This window comes from Gopherus flavomarginatus, chromosome 1, assembly GCF_025201925.1.
Source record: "Gopherus flavomarginatus isolate rGopFla2 chromosome 1, rGopFla2.mat.asm, whole genome shotgun sequence".
Classification (NCBI taxonomy): Eukaryota; Metazoa; Chordata; order Testudines; family Testudinidae; genus Gopherus; species Gopherus flavomarginatus.
In genome coordinates, this window is record NC_066617.1 from 18313345 (window position 1) to 18332906 (window position 19562).

The window sequence follows — 19562 nt, forward strand, 5'->3', positions numbered from 1 at the left end:
TGCTTATCTCCCTGTCAGGTCATATGTGTATTATACCGCCTCACCACATATGTCTATTTGTATACTGAGCCTGAGGCTAAATCAAGAGATTGCAAAATCAACAAGAAAGGAAAGCCACAGGAAGAAACGATCAGCAAGGGGTGTCCTGTTTAGGAATAAGGACAAAGGATTGTTCTGATAAGTCTACCAGTATCAAGAGACACCCTGAATTCTTCACCAAGGAGACAAGCTAACTGCCTGTTTGTCTTATGAAAGGAGGGTCAAAGCCAGTCTGGCTGTGTAACACTGGAAGGACTTTGCACAAGCATTATGCTACAAGACATGACAGCATCTAGTTAATTAAGTCTGTGTTCTAAAACGCATGTTATGATTTTATTTTATGTGTAATCATTTGTTTCTAATTATGTCTACCTGCTATTGCTTGAATCTCTGTGGTTTGTTAAATAATCTTCTACTTGATTTCACTATAAACACATCTAAGTGTCGTGTGGTAAGCAGTGTGGTGATCTGAATGGAAGTGGTTAGCTGAGGTGGACTGTTTTTTGGAAGCCACAGATCCAGGAATACTATGAAAGTTCAGGGGCTGGATGTTCCAGGAAGATGCTTGGAGAGGGTTTGATGGCTGGAGTGTATCTATTGCTAATGTGGGGAGAGAGCGCGAGAGCACAGCCTATGTAGACTACGAGGGAAGTGCTTGTGTTGCTTGTGACCGGTGGAGCTGGGGAGTTGACCACCAGCAGGCACAAACAAGGCTCCCTCATGCTAAAGGCAGGTGGTTTCCTGAGGTGCCTCACAGCTCTGGATACTCCCTGGAACTACACCTCTACCCCGATATAATGCTGTCCTCAGGAGCCAAAAAATCGTACCGCGTTATAGGTGAAACTGCATTATATCGAACTTGCTTTGATCCGCCAGAGCGCGCAACCCCGCCCCCCCGGAGTGCTGCTTTACTGCGTTATATCTGAATTTGTGTTATATCAGGTTGCATTATATCATGGTAGAGGTGTATCACAGCTAGGTTTTAAGTATGAAATTAAGTTTTTTTGTTGTTTAACTTTTCCTTTACTTTAGTCCAGTAACTACTGGCTCAACTTTTTACTCCCCTCAGTACCGTATTGCCACTCTGAGCTTCCTTGGGGAACTCTCTGCTTGAGAAGGTTAATATTGTAAAGATTAGTGTCTGCAATCACTCGTTTTAAAAATAAAGTTCACAGTTGATTTACAAAATGATACGCACCCGTGGATGTCGACATGCATGAATCTGAGTGTGCCGATCTGTGGTAATATGGTAGAGGATTTCCGGCATGTTTTTGAACATGTCCAGTTTGTTCACATGGACCTAAAGAAAATATATTTAGTCTTGTAAGTAGCTTCATGCATTTAACAATCTGGAGTTGGACTATATCAATAACCACTCATCAGGAGTAAATCTGCTACCAGCAACACTACCAGAGACCAAGAAAAGGAGAATGGTCAATTACTCAGACATTATCAACAAGGGAAGTAGAGCTAAGGATTTGGCACATGGTTGGCTAATGTCTACAACAGGTAGATACTGTATATTCTAGGAAGGATAGGGACTCCCTGAACATGCTCAGTAACATCAACTGCCCATCAATATCAGGATCTTACTTCTCATATGTAGCCCAGGCAACTGCCCACCATAGAATTCCTTACAGGGCATTCCATGGCTGCCATAGGGTAAAAGAGTAGAATGTGTCTCTTGGAGAATCAGAATGAACTTCTGACTGGAGAACCCAGAAGTCTGAGTAGATAGCAGCCACTGAAGTGGTTTAGTTGGCATGGTTACTATGCACCACAAAAGCTCATTTACCAGGTTATCATTAGTATAGTGAACGGAAGTGTGCAAACCTTTCAGACACTGCAGAAGTCCTCTGAATGTTCATTTTCCAGGTCAGTATACTGCGCACAATCAGCACTGAGGTTCTGTTTATAAAGCAGTTATTATGAAAGTGTTACCTTGACTCCAAGTTCTTCACTGAGGTTTGTGAATAAATATTCATATCCATAGGCAGCTTTGCAATTTAGCCATACAACATGATAGCGACTCAGAGTGATCCAGCTTCGCACTAACTCTAATATCCCATTTAAACATTCCTCCTAAAAAGGTTAGAAAAGTTTGTGTGTTTAACTTTGTAGATGTATCCAAGTCACTGGACTTCAGAAATGTTTTAGATCAGTGTTTCTCAACTTCGGGGGTCATGACTCCAAAGGGGTCCCAGGGCGTGTTCAGGGGTCACAAACAGAGCAGTAGCCTTGAGCCCCATGCCACAGGAGGCTCCACAAAGCAAATGTACATGTTTCAGCCCAGAGCCCTGAGTTTAAGGTACGGTATCACTATTTTGGGGGGCGGTGGGCAGCGGGGGGGGGGGGGAGGGGGGGAAGAGAAGAGGGGTCCAAATGGGGTCACCAGCACAAGGTTGAGAAACACCGTTTTAGATAATGTGTTTAAAAAAGTTATACAAAAAGACAAAAACACTTATTAATTACATCAATGGCTTTATCTTGAAATTAGACGAAGGTTTTTAACCATCAGAGGAGTGAAGTTCTGGAACAGCCTTCCAAGGGGAGTAGTGGGGGCAAAAAGGCATATCTGGCTTCAACACTAAGCTTGATAAGTTTATGGAGAGGATGGCATAATGGGATAGCCTAATTTTGGCAATTAATTTGTCTTTGACTACTAGCGGTAAATATGCCCAATGGCTTGTGATGAGATGTTAGATAGGGTGGGATCTGAGGCCATGTCTACATCTAAAATTTTGCAGCGCTGGTTGTTACAGCTGTATTAGTACAGCTGTATAGGGCCAGCGCTGCAGAGTGGCCACACTTACAGCAACCAGCGCTGCAAGTGGTGTTAGATGTGGCCACACTGCAGCGCTGTTGGGCGGCTTCAAGGGGTTTCGGGGAACGCGAGAGCAAACCGGGAAAGGAGACCAGCTTCGCCGCGGTTTGCTCTCGCGTTCCGCGAACCACCCTGCAAACCGCAGGGAAGGAGACCTGCTTGCTCGGGTTCGGGGAACGCGAGAGCAAACCGGGGAAGGAGACCAGCTTCGCCGCGGTTTGCTCTCGCGTTCCGCGAACCACCGTGCAAACCGCAGGGAAGGAGACCTGCTTGTTCGGGGAACGCGAGAGCAAACCGCGGCGAAGTTGGTCTCCTTCCCCGGTTTGCTCTCGCGTTCCGCGAACCACCCTGCAAACCGCAGGGAAGGAGACCTGCTTGCTCGGGTTCGGGGAACGCGAGAGCAAACCGGGAAAGGAGACCAGCTTCGCCGCGGTTTGCTCTCGCGTTCCGCGAACCACCCTGCAAACCGCAGGGAAGGAGACCTGCTTGCTCGGGTTCGGGGAACGCGAGAGCAAACCGGGGAAGGAGACCAGCTTCGCCGCGGTTTGCTCTCGCGTTCCGCGAACCACCGTGCAAACCGCAGGGAAGGAGACCTGCTTGTTCGGGGAACGCGAGAGCAAACCGCGGCGAAGCTGGTCTCCTTCCCCGGTTTGCTCTCGCGTTCCGCGAACCACCCTGCAAACCGCAGGGAAGGAGACCTGCTTGCTCGGGTTCGGGGAACGCGAGAGCAAACCGGGAAAGGAGACCAGCTTCGCCGCGGTTTGCTCTCGCGTTCCGCGAACCACCCTGCAAACCGCAGGGAAGGAGACCTGCTTGCTCGGGTTCGGGGAACGCGAGAGCAAACCGGGGAAGGAGACCAGCTTCGCCGCGGTTTGCTCTCGCGTTCCGCGAACCACCGTGCAAACCGCAGGGAAGGAGACCTGCTTGTTCGGGGAACGCGAGAGCAAACCGCGGCGAAGCTGGTCTCCTTCCCCGGTTTGCTCTCGCGTTCCCGGAACCACCCTGCAAACCGCAGGGAAGGAGACCTGCTTGCTCGGGGTTCGGGGAACGCGAGAGCAAGCCGGGGAAGGAGACCAGCTTGATTACCAGAGGCTTCCTCAGGTATGCTGGGATACCTGCTTATTCCACGGAGGTCAAGAAAAGCGCTGGTAAGTGTCTATACTTGATTACCAGCGCTGGATCACCAGCGCTGGATCCTCTACACCCGAGACAAAACGGGAGTACGGCCAGCGCTGCAAACAGGGAGTTGCAGCGCTGGTGGTGCCCTGCAGATGTGTACACCTCCTAAGTTGCAGCGCTGTAACTCCCTCACCAGCGCTGCAACTTTCTGATGTAGACAAGCCCTGAGTTACTACAGAGAATTCTTTCTTGAGTGCTGGCTGGTGAGTCTTGCCCACATGCTCAGGGTTTAGCTGATCGCCATATTTGGGGTCAGGAAGGAATTTTCCTCCAGGGCAGATTGCAGAAGCCCTGGGGGTTTTTCGCCTCTCTCTGCAGCATGGGGCACAGGTCACTTGCTGGAAGATTCTCTGCACCCTGAAGTCTTTAAACCATGATTTAAGGACTTCAATGGCTCAGACACAGGTTTGATACAGGAGTGGATGGGTGAGATTCTGTGGCCTGCATTGTGCAGGAGGTCAGACTAGATGATCATAATGGTCCCTTCCGACCTTAAAGTCTATGATTCTATGTGCCTCCAGCTAAAGCTTAGTTGAACTTACTCTGCTTGGTATCTGATAAAATCTGGGATCACAGAACGTGGTGTCTAAATATACACTCTGAATGTCTTTCACTCTGAAAGAGAGAATTGAGATACTGTCATATCAAATACTGCATTGCGATACCCAGGCGTGCCCCATTGACTGATCTAGTCAGAAATTTCTGTCTATTTGAAAATGGAAAAAAAAAATTTTCATTATGAAAAATGGTGAGTCAAGAGGCCAGATTCTAAACTCTGATTATAGTAACACAAGTTAATTGCCCACAGATTGGGCAAGAGTACAAGCAATTCTTCAATATTGTAGTCCAAACTCCATATAAAATAGATATTAGAAAAGCAATGCAACACATAGATCTTGTATTGCACTATTACTTATGGTGGTATTTATGTCATTGGGGAAACTGCTAATCTCAGCCTGTAAGTGCAATATAAACACACAGATTGTAAATACAGAAACAGCGATTAGTGATTTTAAAGATACAGTGATTTGGGAAATGCTGAGATTTCCTATGTTTTCTTCAACACATGCAAGCCTGTCATTAACATTACTGTTATCAAAATCACAGAGGTAGAGGTTTGATACATTAAGGTAATTGAAGAATTTTTTAAAAAGCCATAATTCAGATTCCAATACATGTAACTGTATTAGTACATTTTACAACACAGCAAAGTTAGATTTCTGTCTTATTTCAGATTCTTCTGTAGACTCCTACAGTACTAACACAGTGATCTTTTTAAACTAGCTTCTGTGGCAGCAGTTTTCAGGCCTGTGAAAGCCACCTCCTTGTCAAGAGCAGGGGTTCTCAAACTGGGACCCCTCAGGGGGTTGTGAGGTTATTACATGGGGGGGTCATGAGCTGTCAGTCTCCATGCCAAACCCTGCTTTGCATCTAGCATTTATAATGGTGTTAAATATATTAAAAAGTGTTTTTAATTTATAAGGGGGGGGGAGTCGCACTCAGAGGCTTGCTATTTGAAAGGAGTCACCAGTACAAAAGTTTGAGAACAACTGAAAGGAGTCACCAGTACAAAAGTTTGAGAACAACTGATTAAGAGGAATATGGACTCATTAGAAATGATTTCTGAGAGTCAATTATCAGGGAAACACCTTGCTAAGGACTACGTTTTTAAAACCACAAATTATGTGGGAGCCAAAGGAAAAAGATGTCATAAGTCTTGAATGTCTATGACTAGCGAGTCTCTAAGTCTTTCTAAATTTCACATCCAGATGAGCTCTCGCCAGAAAAAAATAATTTAAGATTTTTTATGAATTTTTTACCTGGTCCCCGAATGCAGGAGCTCCATTCTGGCTGCTTCTCCTTTTGCTAGTCTGAAATCTCCAGTATAAAGTACAGTCCCATTTTGGCCTTGAAACAAAAACCTAGAAATAAAAGCACTAGTTAATTACAGTAACTCAAAGTCCTGCAATTGTTGGGCTCCATGATCATTTCATTTGGAGAAATCTGTGCAAATGCAGAGTTTCAGAGAAAGCCCATCATGCAGTAAAGGTAATGGGCCAGATTTATCCTTGCAGTAATTTCACTGAAACTGAATTACAGAAATACCAAATTTGGCCCAGTGAATCGAAGTCTGCTTTCACACATGTCCAACCTCATTGTAAACTATGGGGTTTGCATGGGTATTAGCAGGGATAGAATTTGGGCTCAGGTGCATATTGTAGCCACCAGTCCCAGAAATTTACCATAGAAGCTAAACTTAAAATGAACTTGTTGTTTAATTTTAATATCACACTGCATCAGAGGATGCTTTATTTTACTAAGTTCTTGCATTGCTTTTTTAAATACTGCTGCAGTCCTGAAAGATACTTATTTGTCAGAGTGGAAAAAAGTGTGTTCCACCTCACTGGGACAAATGAAAAATCTTTTAACAAGGAAAAACTAGAGAACATACCCAGGCACAAACCAAACAACAGTTTAAAAAGTATCCTTTCTTTCTTTCAGTAGTAGCCAGAATTTCCCATCCTTTTCCAAGCAAACACCCCTGATGTCAACTGTGCTTTGCAGTAAGATTTAAGAAGCTTAATATAGGATCAGAGTCTAGAAATATCTAACTAGGGAATAGATCTGATGCTAGAGGGCTATTTCATCTCGCAGACCCAGCCGCTGAACCTAGTTATGTAAACTGAAGCTACAGAAATTCAAATTGAAAATAAGACAGATTTTTATCAATGAAGGTAACTAACTATTGGAACAATTCACCAAGTAAAAAGGTCTGCATTACTTGACCTCTTGAACAATCAAGATTGGATGCCTTTCTAAAGACATGGTCTAGCTCAACTAGTTACTGGGCCTGGTGCAGAATTACTGGGTGGAATTCTGTGGCCTATGTTATGCAGGAGTCAGACTAGATGATCACAATTGTTCCTTCTGGCCTTAAAATCTAGAAAGATCTTGGCCCTGATTGAAGATGTGCTGAATTCCTCAACTCTCATTGAAATCACAGGGAGGGTAGGGCCCTATTAATAAAGTTTACAGAAGAAATTAAAAAGGGCTTTCTGAGGGAAGGGAAGGGAAGGGAAAGGGCAGCATGCAGAAACTGCTTCCACAGTTTTATCTAGCATAATATGACATTTTAAATAAAAACTAGGTAATTGAAACCAACTGATGCAAGTTCCCAATTGATTTCCTAAGGGTCATATTTTCCAAACCAAAGCTAAAGTGCATCTGCTAAAAGATAAAAACACACACAGGAAAAAAAATGGTTACTAAAAAATGGTTCCAGAACATAGCAACTGCAAAGTAACATGCTCCTAGCAATACACATATCATATAACCAGTAGAAAAAGCAAGGTTCTTTATGTTTGTAGATCTGACACAGCATAATGCTGCTCCAATCCTGAAGGGGGTGTTTGGGTGCAACTATAATACTATTAATAATAAATGTAAGTATTAGTAATTAATCTTCACTAATTTCTTCTAGCTAGAAAAATAGAATCTATTTCTACAAAGAACTGTTCTGGACATTTAAAAATATGCAGAATCTATTGAAAGCACGTACATGACTGATCCTGGGCAGTGACCAGCTGGTAGAAGTGTCACCACTATATCTTCTTTCTAGAAATCAAGAGACATTTTAACAGGTTAGGGTTAGTTTCAGTCTGTGGGACAATATTGGTGACGCTGGAAGTGACAATGATCAGAGTGTACGGATTTATGTAGCCACTTCAACTGCTCTTGGAAAAGTGAGGGTGTCTTCCCCCGTACATTGGTCTCAGACCTTGTATGGCAGTGATTTTCCGGGCAACTCCAAGCAGCCAATTAAAGCTCCCACAGATGCTCTAGGACAAATCATACTCCCCTTCTCCCTTGTGCCCTCAGAACTTGCTTACTGAGGGACCAATCTCAAAACACATTGTTTTGCCCTGCATGGGATGTGCAGGACAAAGTGTTGTGTGCATGCGCTTATGTTTCAACCAGCCTTGAAATGAGCTAAGAAGCAATGAAGACTCATGAATTAAAAAATCATGAGAGAAGAAGGAATAGGTTGGAGACCTCAGATACAGCAGAGAGAAAGACAGAACAACACTAAGCAGAGAGGGAGAATAAGTGATCCAGACATGGGTCACAGTGGGGAAAAGGTCTCTAAAGTGGCTAAACATGGGTTGGAGCATTTTGGAATCTCATTTCTATCCAGTTAAAGGGAGCAAAAAAAGTGACATTTATGATTTAAATATCACCCTAAAATTTTTTAAAACTTTAAATTGGTTGTTAAAAATACTTGTTTTGAAATGGTTACCTCACCAGACGCTTCATCGAGTAAAGAAATCTGAGTTGGAGTTTCAACTTCAAGGGCAACCTACAACAAACAGAAAAAATGCATCATAAAATGTAGTTCACATTGTATCTGATGTATGATTATATCTAGGTGTCGGCTAATGCCACAGACATCTTAAACGTCTACGTGCCCGGGGCAAGCAATCCAAGTCTGCAGAAAAAGGAAAATAAATAAAACTTCCCCAAACACTCACATATTTTCAATTTCAATTAAAAAAAATACATTCTGACAACTGTAAATATGTAATGGATAGAGGCTAACTAAGCCGAGCACACCTGGATCAATGTTAAACCTGAGATCCCAACATTTTTAAGAAGTTGTGTTGATTTTCTCACTATCATATGGTTTATTTTTGGTTGAGAAAGCAATGACACCAGCCACAAGTGTTTAAAAAAAAAAAAAAAAAACCTGCACAAACATGAATCAGACTCCCACTTATCCCCTGCCCCCAAAAAATCATGAGATAAGCTTGGGATTTTGTTTTTTAATGACTCAGTTCTTCATTTCTTGTGGGCTTTTAACTTGTAACGCACATTGGGGACATGTTTTGAAGCTTCAATCCTGCAGATTAGAAGCACACTTGACAATAAAAGTTAAGCATCTCACAAAGTAATATGACTCCAAGTGGTGGGGCTTCAATATAAACAACCATGATTTGATCACAAGTCTCACAAGAGCTGGAAACAGAGAGTGGCTTATTGTTCTTCTGCATTAAGGACCATATCATTCCCTAAAGGGAAAATCCAGGAGGCATCAACAAGTTACTCTGAGAACTCTGTGGGGCTTCCAAAGCATCATCATGTCATTGGGTGTGGCAGGTATGTCTTCCTGTGGAGAAGACAGGGAGTGCAGCCCTCACAGCCCAGTGATATTGAAATTCCCCAGATCCTGAGCCTCTCCCGTGAAGGAAATGTCTCTCTGTATCATGACCACCACTACATCAGCACAGCTTCCTTTAGCTTCCCATTGATTCCTAGAATCCATCCCCTCATCCCTGAAGGAAGAAGCCACAAAGCAGCTTTTCAGAAATCAGCAAGCTGTTGGATTTTCTGCATTTTAACACAGAGATGCCACGGAGAGGAGTTACCCCCCTATTCTGCCCCATCCTCCTTCCAAATACCCTTGGAGCTTCAAACTAACATACAGTAACTCCTCGCTTAATGCTGTAGTTATGTTCCTGACAAATGCTACTTTAAGCAAAACAGTGTTAAAAGAATCCAATTTCCCTATAAAAATTATTCTAAATAGGTGGGGGATAAGTTCCAGGGAAATTTTTTTCACCAGACAAAAGACTCTCACTACACACACACACACACACACACACACACACACACACACACACACTAAGTTTTAAACAAAAAAATTAACACTGTACACACTAAGTACACTGCCTTTTCAAGCAGATCAGCAAATTGAGACAGCAGCTGTTGCCAGCAAGCTCCCTCTGTCCTGAGCCCTGTCATGTCCCCCTGCTCTGTGGAGATGACTGGATGGGGTAAAGGAGTGGGGGGAAGGAAGGAGGGGAGGGAGACACCCTGACATTAGCACCCCTCTTCCCCCCAGCCTTGCACAGCAAGCAGGAGGCTCCCGGGAGCAGCTCCAAGGCAGAGGGCAGGAGCAGTACATGGCAGTGGGGGGAGGGACAGCTGAACTGCTGGCAACTGATAGCCTGCTGGGCGGCTACTGCACAGGGAACATAGGGGGGCAGGGAGCTGATGCGGGGGCTGCCGGTCCACCCTGGTTCCAAGCCCCCACCAGCTAACTCCAACGGGCTGCTCTTTCTGCAAGCAGTGGTCAAAGCAGGCGGGTGCCAAACAACGTTGTAAGGGCGCATTGCGCAACTTTAAACGAGTATTTGATCAGCGACATAACAATGAAACAACATTAACTGGGATGACTTTAAGTGAGGAGTTACCGTACCATATAGAAGCCCCCCTGAACTACTGATGGGGAGAAAGATACTGCTAATTAGGCTCCTTTCCTACCCTTAAATTTTCTGTTCAGTTCTGGTGAATATTTCCAAGCATTTCACCTTCTCCTGCCAAAAAGCAGAGAGGATCATTTGGTCTCTACTGGATAAAAACCCAACACTGGGGGAAGACAGGAAGAGTGGGGTCATCATCCCTTCATGCAAGAGCTGCAAAACTTGATATCCCAGTTTCTTAGCTAAGGAACCAGTCTACAGAGCACTCTAGGCTTGTTATGATAACAATTAGAGTCAAAGATTCCAGGACCAGAAGGGACCAATCTGACTTCCTGTATTACAGTTATAGATCTTCCCCAAAATAATTCCTGGAGTAGAACTTTTAGAAAAATATCCAATCTTGATTTAAAAATTGTCAGTGAAGAAGAATCTACCATGACCCTTGGTAAACAATTCCAGTAGTTAATTATTCTCACCATTAAAAATGTACATTATTTCCAATCTGAATTTGCCTGGCTTTAATTACAAGCCATTGGATTGTGTTATACCTTTCTCTGCTAGATTGAAGAGACCATTATTAAACATTTGTTCCCCCATGTAGGTACTTACGGACTGTAATGAAGTCACCCCTCTGCCTTTTCTTTGTTAAGCTGAAGAGATAGTGAGTGAGCTCTTTGAGTCTATAAGGCATGGATATCTTACAGTTTAATATTTAATGGTTTGTGTACATCAATAATATGGACTGTGATGAGAATCTCAGAGCTGTGGTGTTGGATTTTGCAGCTAGTTAGCCAAGAGAAACAAAACTCATAGAAATGTATCAAACTTGTACATTACCTAGCCACAAAATGTAGCTACATATGGCAAAAATGCAAAGAGCTGATATGTAAGGAACAAAAGCTATGTGTCACTTTTGTAGTGTTAACACCACAAGAAGTGAAATTCACAACACCTTGGACTATCAAAAGTTTTAAAAACTATAATTAATACCGATACGCTTTTTGCACTTCACTCAGCGTAGACAATTAAAACAGGCTGATCAGTTTTCACTTTGCTACTCTCATGACTTAGTACATGCTGCAGTGGGGTTTCAAACATTGGTTAGGAATATTTCATTCCAGATATAAACCTATTTCCCACTGGAATTATCAGATATCTAAGTTTAGCACCTAAATTTCCTGAAGAATGGTTTTACGACCAGCAAAAGGAAGTTTGCTTTCATAGGTAAGTGACAGATTTCTGGCCATATTCTTGACAATTTTAATTTTAAGCTGTCAACAGATCAAAAGATGCTCTCTAGATATCTTATTCACATTCACAGACTTCTCATCAAGCTCAGATTGCAAATCATAACAAATTATTTAGACAGAAGCTGGCATTTTGAATTCCTCTCCTACTCTAATGAATACCAACCCAGTTTTAATCAGCTTTACATTGTAAAGCACAGTGACGCAAACAGAAAGTCTACCATTTATTATGAGACAAAGTTCATGAACAGGACACCCACTTAACTACTTTCTGATTTAGTTGCTGTACAGAGAGCCTTGCAAATCTGCAGATACCTGCTTCATATCAGATATACGTGGATCATTTTTGCAGATCATGGATCAGATGCAGATACGAATTCTATATCCACACAGGGCTCTAGCTGTACAGTTCACTATATCACTGCAAGTCATTACAGGCAACAACATCTACAACTCTTCTACTATTTTAATTTGTGAACTCAGGCACGCAAATCTAGAAGGTGCAACTATAAAACTCCTATCATTACATGTATGTTTTAAAATCAGAAGATCAGGATAATATGTAGCACTACAGGAAACCTCCAAGTATAATCTCATATTACATAGAAACACAGCAATCTTCACAAAAACTAAAACTTTCAAATGACCTTCTATAAACTTACTTTCCTCAAAAATGAGAACCTAGTACAGTATACTTTCAAAACCCACAACGCTAGGTAGATTGTAGAATAAAAAACCCTATACTTCACCCTCATATTAGTATGCTGCCAAGTTCCTTTGTTTGTAGATTACTGAAGATACACAAAGTCAAAGTAATACAAACAAAACTTTCTATAAAAGTGTTACAGAAAGCTAAATGGAACTTCATGCAATGCTGTGAAATATGTAAAATACCATATTAAATACTTTAGGTATAAAGATCAATACAGGAGGTTTTACAGCACTTTACAAAAGGTAGCATTTGCCATATAAGAACAGGATCCCTGTCTGAGGAGCTTACAAAATACAGGTTCATACAAGTACAAAGTAAGACTAGTACCATCTAGACAGTGTGATGAGCATTCATTGTAGCTAAATGCCATGTTGAAAAGACGAACTGCAAGTAGGTCACATTTATATAATCCAACACTTGCTCAATGACTAGTGTTTATATTCACTCTGTTTACAGCTAAATTCATGGAGACCATTAGGCTCTGGGGTGATTTTGCATCATGAGATGAAGTTTTTGAGGCTGGAAGGAAGACATTATAAAAGCAGGAGGGAAATAGTACTCCCTCAAAGATTCTTCCCCCCCCTCCTCCCCATACACAAAAAAGGAGACCTTAAACCAAGAGGAAGAGAGAAGTAAAAGAAGAGATACTAATAAATCAGGGCAGAGAGAGAGTTGCAGAAATACAGGAAGGTAGGACACATCACATTCAGAGGAGAGGAAGAGAAACTAAAAGAGGAGGAGGGATAGCTCAGTGGTTTGAGCATTGGCCTGCTAAACCCAGGGTTGTGAGCTCAATCCTTGAGGTGGCCACTTAGGGAACACAGGTAAAAATCTGTCTGGGGATTGGTCTTGCTTTGAGCAGGGAGTTGGACTAGATGACCTCCTGAGGTCCCTTCCAACCCTGATATTCTATGATTCTAAAATCAAGAGAATTGCTAAATTTGTGGAGAGAAAGATAGGACTACTGGCTGAATAGACATAAACGTGCTGCTCTGAAGAGCATACAACAGACGCTGAGACTACAACATTTACAGCAGTGCAGTTGCACTGTTGTAGCACTTCTGGTGAAGACATTCTAAGCTGACGGGAGAGCATCCGCCAGAGGAGGTAGGTATGTCAGCAGGAGAAGCTCTCCCGCTGACACAGCGTTGTCTACACTGGTGCTTAGGGTCAGTGTAATTTACATCGCTCGAGGGGAGGGAAGAGGCTTATTCACACCCCGAGTGATATAACTTATACCAAAGTAATTTGCAGTGCAGACATAACCTGAGAGGGGATGGAATGTGTGGAAATTAAAGCCACAGAACATTGTAGAACTGGGCAGCAGCACCACCACTTAAAGACTGTTGCTTTGGACAATTTGGAGTACACTGTTCCTCCCCAAATCCACCATACAGAAAAATACAAAGTCTGATCTGATTAACAATTAACGACACTGGCTTTAATGTGAAAAAGTTAACTTACAATGCGATGCTCCCAAAACTTGTATTTCGGGCTAGTCAGCAGCAACTCCTTGGTTACCGGTGAACAGTACAAGTGAACTTTCAGGCTGCACAGAGAGAAGAAAGTAGATCAATAAGGCTTTCAAAATAAAGAACAGGGAACTATCAAGTGGCATGTGCCACTCCACATAGCCTCTGGACCTCTCTCCTAGTTAGAGGGGGAGTAACAGAGCTGTAGAAGCAGTAGAGTTCACGAAGCTGTCCTGCCACAGCCTGGAGTCAAACAGAGTCACTCCAGCAGGTGTGTGGGTCTTTCTAAGAAGTGTCTAAACTTACAAATACTTGCTTTAAAAAAAATCCTTTCCTCCTTTTCTTACCTGTCAAGATCTGAGTTTAAAGGTCCCCATACTTTCCTGGAATAGTTGATAAACTATCACAAACACCTAATTCAAGCACTGGAATGTAGTTCCTTACACCATTCCAGGCTTTAGAGAAAACTGCAAGATCTCAATCGCCTTTCTTGAGCTTCTCAGTTCACTTTTAAGAAGGGATCAAGTAAGCTACCAAATTTTAAGCCCAACTGGAGTTCTAGGGAACAACAGAGTTTAGCAGTGGACTACCAAATGGCTATGAGACATTCGCCTATTTAAAATACATCATTGCAAGGGTAGGCAATGGCAAAACAGTAGACATTATTTATTTGCACTCCAGGAAAGTGTCTATTGCTATTCCACTCACACTTAAGTTTATAGTGTAGATATGCCCTATATGAATCTAGTCCACACTGCCCTTCTTCTGTTGGTGGTGCACATCCTCACCAGGAGAGCATCCACCCACTCTCAGCTCTGCATGCAGCTCCCCACTGGGAAAGGGGCAGCCTCACCGGGCTTCTCAGCTGAGAAGCCCGGTGCATCTGCCCCATTCCTGGTGGGGAGTGAGGAGCTGAGAGCCCACGTAGCAGCCTGCATTGGAGTAGGGAGCCAGGGTAGCAGCCCAGATCAGAATGGGGAGCCAGGAGGGCAGCAGGTCTCCTCATGGGAAGCCCAGGCAGCAGCCCAGCTTGCAGTGGAGACCAGGCAGCAGCCTAGCTGGGGAGCCAGGAGCCAGCTTTTTTGTCAATTTCACAGGTTCAGAAGAGACGTGAAAGTGACAAGAATGATGGCCAACAGATGCAAGTAAGGCAGTGTCTACAAGGACTGCATTGCCTGAAGTACACGAACATAAGCCCTATACCGCTCATGGTGGTGAAATTATGTCAGTGTAGTAGGGCACTTACATTGGTGGAAACAAGGCTGCAGTGTGTACACTGACAATTAGGTTGATGTAAGCTGCCTTACGCCCACCTAATGCTGTAGTCTAGACCAGGTCTTATACGGAGGGAGAAAGTGATAGAGTGGGAAGGGCCAAAATTTGCCCTGTTGCCTTGGTAACAGGGAACACAGGACATTACTGGAGACAGTAGTAAGCATAAAGTAAGAGATAAAAAGACTTCCTTTAAAAAGTGAAGTCAAATCCTAGTGAGGCAAATAGAAAGGAGCACAAACACTGCCAGCTTAAGTGCAAGAGCGTAATAAGAAAAGCCAAAGAAAAGTTTGAAGAACGGCTAGCCAAAAACTCCAAAGGTAATAACAAAATGTTTTTTAAATCCATCAGAAGCAGGAAGCCTGCTAAACAACCAGTGGGGCCCCTTGACGATCGAAATACAAAAGGAGCGCTTAAAGATGATAAAGTCATTGCAGAGAAACTAAATGGATTCTTTGCTTCAGTCTTCACGGCTGAGGATGTTAGAGAGATTCCCAAACCTCAGCCAGCTTTTGTAGGTGACAATTCCTCAGATTTGAAGTGTCACTAGAGGAGGTTTTGGAATTAATTGACAAACTCAACATTAACAAGTCACCGGGACCAGATGGCATTCACCCAAGAGTTCTGAAAGAACTCAAATGTGAAGTTGCGGAACTATTAACTAAGGTTTGTAACCTGTCCTTTAAATCAGCTTTGGTGCCCAATGACTGGAAGTTAGCTAATTAACGCCAATATGTAGAAAGGGCTCTAGAGGTGATCCCAGCAATTACAGACCGGTAAATCTAACGTCGGTACCAGGCAAATTAGTCGAAACAATAGTTAAGAATAAATTTGTCAGACACGTAGAAAAACAAACTGTTGAGCAATAGTCAACATGGTTTCTGTAAAGGGAAATCGTGTCTTACCAATCTATTAGAGTTCTTTGAGGGTGTCAACAAACACGTGGACAAGGGGGATCCAGTGGACATAGTGTACTTAGATTTCCAGGAAGCCTTTGATAAGGTCCCTTACCAAAGGCTCTTACGTAAATTAAGCTGTCATGGGATAAAAGGGAAGGTCCTTTCATGGATTGAGAACTGGGTAAAAGACAGGGAACAAAGGGTAGAAATTAATGGTAAATTCTCAGAATGGAGAGGGGTAATTAGTGGTGTTCCCCAATGGTCAGTCCTAGGACCAATCCTATTCAATTTATTCATAAATGATCTGGAGAAAGGGGTAAGCAGGGAGGTGGCAAAGTTTGCAGATGATACTAAACTGCTCAAGATAGTTAAGACCAAAGCAGATTGTGAAGAACTTCAAAAAGATCTCACAAAACTAAGTGATTGGGCAACAAAATGGCAAATGAAATTTAATGTGGATAAATGTAAAGTAATGCACATTGGAAAAAATAACCCCAACTACACATACAATATGATGAGGGCTAATTCAGCTACAATGAGTAAGGAAAAAGATCTTGGCGTCATCGTGGATAGTTCTCTGAAGATGTCCACGCAGTGCGCAGAGGCGGTCAAAAAAGCAAACAGGATGTTAGGAATCATTAAAAAGGGGATAGAGAATTATTGCCCTTATATAAATCCACGGTACGCCCACATCTCGAATACTGTGAACAGACATGGTCTCTTCACCTCAAAAAAGATATTCCAGCACTAGAAAAGGTTCAGAAAAGGGCAACTAAAATGATTAGGGGTTTGGAGAGGGTCCCATACAAGGAAAGATTAAAGAGGCTAGGCCTCTTCAGCTTGGAAAAGAGAAGACGAAGGGGTGATATGATAGAGGTATATAAAATCATGAGTGATGTTGAGAAAGTGGATAAGGAAAAGTTATTTCCTTATTCCCATAATACAAGAACTAGGGGTCACCAAATGAAATTAATAGGTAGCAGGTTTAAAACAAATAAAAGGAAGATCTTCTTCACACAGTGCACAGTCAACTTGTGGAACTCCTTGCCTGAGGAGGTTGTGAAGGCTAGGACTATAACAATGTTTAAAAGGGAACTGGATAAATTCATGGTGGCTAAGTCCATAAATGGCTATTAGCCAGGAAGGGTAAAGAATGGTGTCCCTAGCCTCTGTTCATCAGAGGATGGAGATGGATGGCAGGAGAGAGATCACTTGATCATTGCCTGTCAGCTTCACTCCCTCTGGGGCACCTGGCATTGGCCACTGTCGGTAGACAGATACTGGGCTAGATGGACCTTTGGTCTGACCCAGTACAGCCGTTCTTATGCATGAATCTGAACCTAAATGGTCTGGAGTTAGATCAGAGATCACAGCTCACTCCCCTCTCCTTAATGGGCCAAATCCAAACACACCAACCCAACCTTCAGATTCAGATCTGGATTCTGAACTGCTGAATTTGAGAGAATTTAGGATCCAAAGTTTAGCTTGTCATTTTAGAAATACAAAGGGAATATCTGGAGCGTGGATCCTGGCCCACATCTAGCTGATAGTGAAAAAAGTTATGAGTAGATAACTGCAGTGGTATCAGGTGAAATTTTTAGATGATTGTCTTGAAGATATAATTTAGTAAGTGGTTACATTTGATGTGGCTCCCCACGAGAGCGGGGAACAACTACACCCAATCCAAGCAGGCTTGAGATTTCTAGCACCAAAGAGCAGCAATAGTGGGGTAGGTTCAGCCCGGGCCACCACTCTAGAACACAGAGGTATCTGCTCAGACATCCCACTGGTACGAAGCTGCATGTACTCCTTCCCCCGGGCCACGTGGGCTGGCAAAATAGCGATGTCCCATGGGAGTAGGTCCAGATCCCCAGAAACTCCCAGCAGGAAGAGGCAAAGGATATCACTGCCTTTGGACCCTGGTAACATCACCACATCATCTATCCCTACTAACTTCGTATACTGTTGTCTGACTTCTCCCAACCCTCCCTAACTACTACACTTCCTCTGCAGCAGCAGCACCACCAGCAGGAGCTAAGAGGTGGACCTGAATCCCAGTCCCCTCCCCATACTCAACCACCTTCACAGACCGTAACGTCATCTAGACTCCCATCAGAACTCTGCACTGACCTACTCTGAACTAATATGATGAGGAACCAGATTTGCCATGTAGGGAGTCCACGTGGAAAAGGTGGGGTCATATCTAGAATTAGTTTAGCTAGATTCCATCTTGGTCCAGTGAGAGCTTTTCTATTCACAACTTTAAAGTCTGTTATCTAACAACCCTGCAGGGCTTGAAACTTTATATCGCTGGAATAGGGAGATTCCAAATGGGATCCAGCACCCACTTTTACCCAACCTTAGAAGTGATTACATGTTTAGGTATTTAGGCCATTTTAAGAATTATTTCCCTCTCTGAATATGATACTGTGGGACTTAGTAGCAAACACACCTACCTTTATATGGAAAGGGATACAAAATACAAACCAATAGATTGTTTTAGAGCTCAAATAAAAGTAATCTAGAAATTGTACCATGTGCCACATGCAGAACGTATGATGTGATAAGATTTTAATCAGCACTCAGATGGGATTGTTTGTGTGGAAGCCAATTTTACATATAATTCACAGATGTTAAAAAAAAAAAAAACTTCAGAAACAGCAAGTTGAGCCCATAAGTAGGCTATGCAACCACCTATATTCCTGTTACCATCATCGTCCTCCTTCAGATTGTTATACCTATGGTGTTTTGTTTTAAATTAGATTGTCTACTCTGTGTGTTTGCACAGCACATGACACAATGAGACCTCCACTCGTGACTAGAGCTTCTGGACACTACTCTAATATGTAATACACTTTTCTACCCAATTACAACATTGTATGTGTAGTATTTGAGATTTTGCACACTTTGATCAAAGAAGTAGGAACACAGCTGTTTCAGGTACAGCAGGGTGGGGGTAGGCTTTGGCAGAGAAATAAAAGGAAATTGTCATATGGCAAGAGCAAGTGCTAGGAGAAAAAAAAAAATCACAGCAGTGGGTTTGTCTCCAGGTCCCACTGATCTTTTAAGAAAAGTTTATTGATAAAAATGAAGTGTGTAGACTTGAATTTCCCCAGCACTTCAGGGACAAGTTCCAATGATATTACTTGAGTGTAAACCATTACCTGCACTCCAGTCTTCTTTTCAAGGAAGGTGCTCTCAGCCCTTTCATGTGATCTAACAGTAAGATACAAAGTTCATAACTTTATTTTGTTTTAAAAGTTACCATATATCACAACTTTTACATTTAAGAGTAATAGAAAAAAATCATAGGTAGGTTTATTATTTATAGCATAATGCTACACAGTAAAATAAGAGACTATGATTCCTGTCCTGTGAAGAGCTAACAATCCCAGGCCCTGATCCTACAATGAGCTCCATGAAGGCAAACCCTTGTGCAGTTGCAAGCTCACTACATTATTCTACAAATGCTTATTCTCTCCAACAGTCCCACGTAAGTTTGAAGCCCCAAAATAAACATGACAGACAGAAACAATGACAAGGGGGATGAATTTATAAAAAGTAGTCTCGTTTTGTAGTTACTCCTGGGGGGATTCTGCACCACTGCACATGCGCAGAATTCATGCCCTGCAGATTTCTTTGCTTACCCACAGAAAAA

General features: G+C 42.7%; 1 protein-coding gene across 5 annotated transcripts in view; it reads right to left on the reverse strand.

Moving 5' to 3' along the window:
* The window catches only part of DCLRE1C (DNA cross-link repair 1C), a 33709-nt gene that overhangs the window by 8871 nt on the left and 5276 nt on the right, over positions 1–19562 (reverse strand). The window contains exons 2-9 of one of the 5 annotated variants that reach the window (XM_050936880.1): positions 19069–19120; positions 13726–13810; positions 8340–8399; positions 7602–7657; positions 5863–5964; positions 4585–4657; positions 1981–2121; positions 1238–1339 (exon numbers count right to left, since the gene is read on the reverse strand). In XM_050936880.1, coding sequence (XP_050792837.1) covers positions 1238–1339; positions 1981–2121; positions 4585–4657; positions 5863–5964; positions 7602–7657; positions 8340–8399; positions 13726–13810; positions 19069–19120 — 671 coding nt within the window. Of the gene's footprint in view, positions 1–1237; positions 1340–1980; positions 2122–4584; positions 4658–5862; positions 5965–7601; positions 7658–8339; positions 8400–10911; positions 10938–13725; positions 13811–19068; positions 19121–19562 lie in introns of those variants that run through there. The other 4 variants (XM_050936881.1, XM_050936882.1, XM_050936884.1 and 1 more) reach the window with 4 other exon arrangements.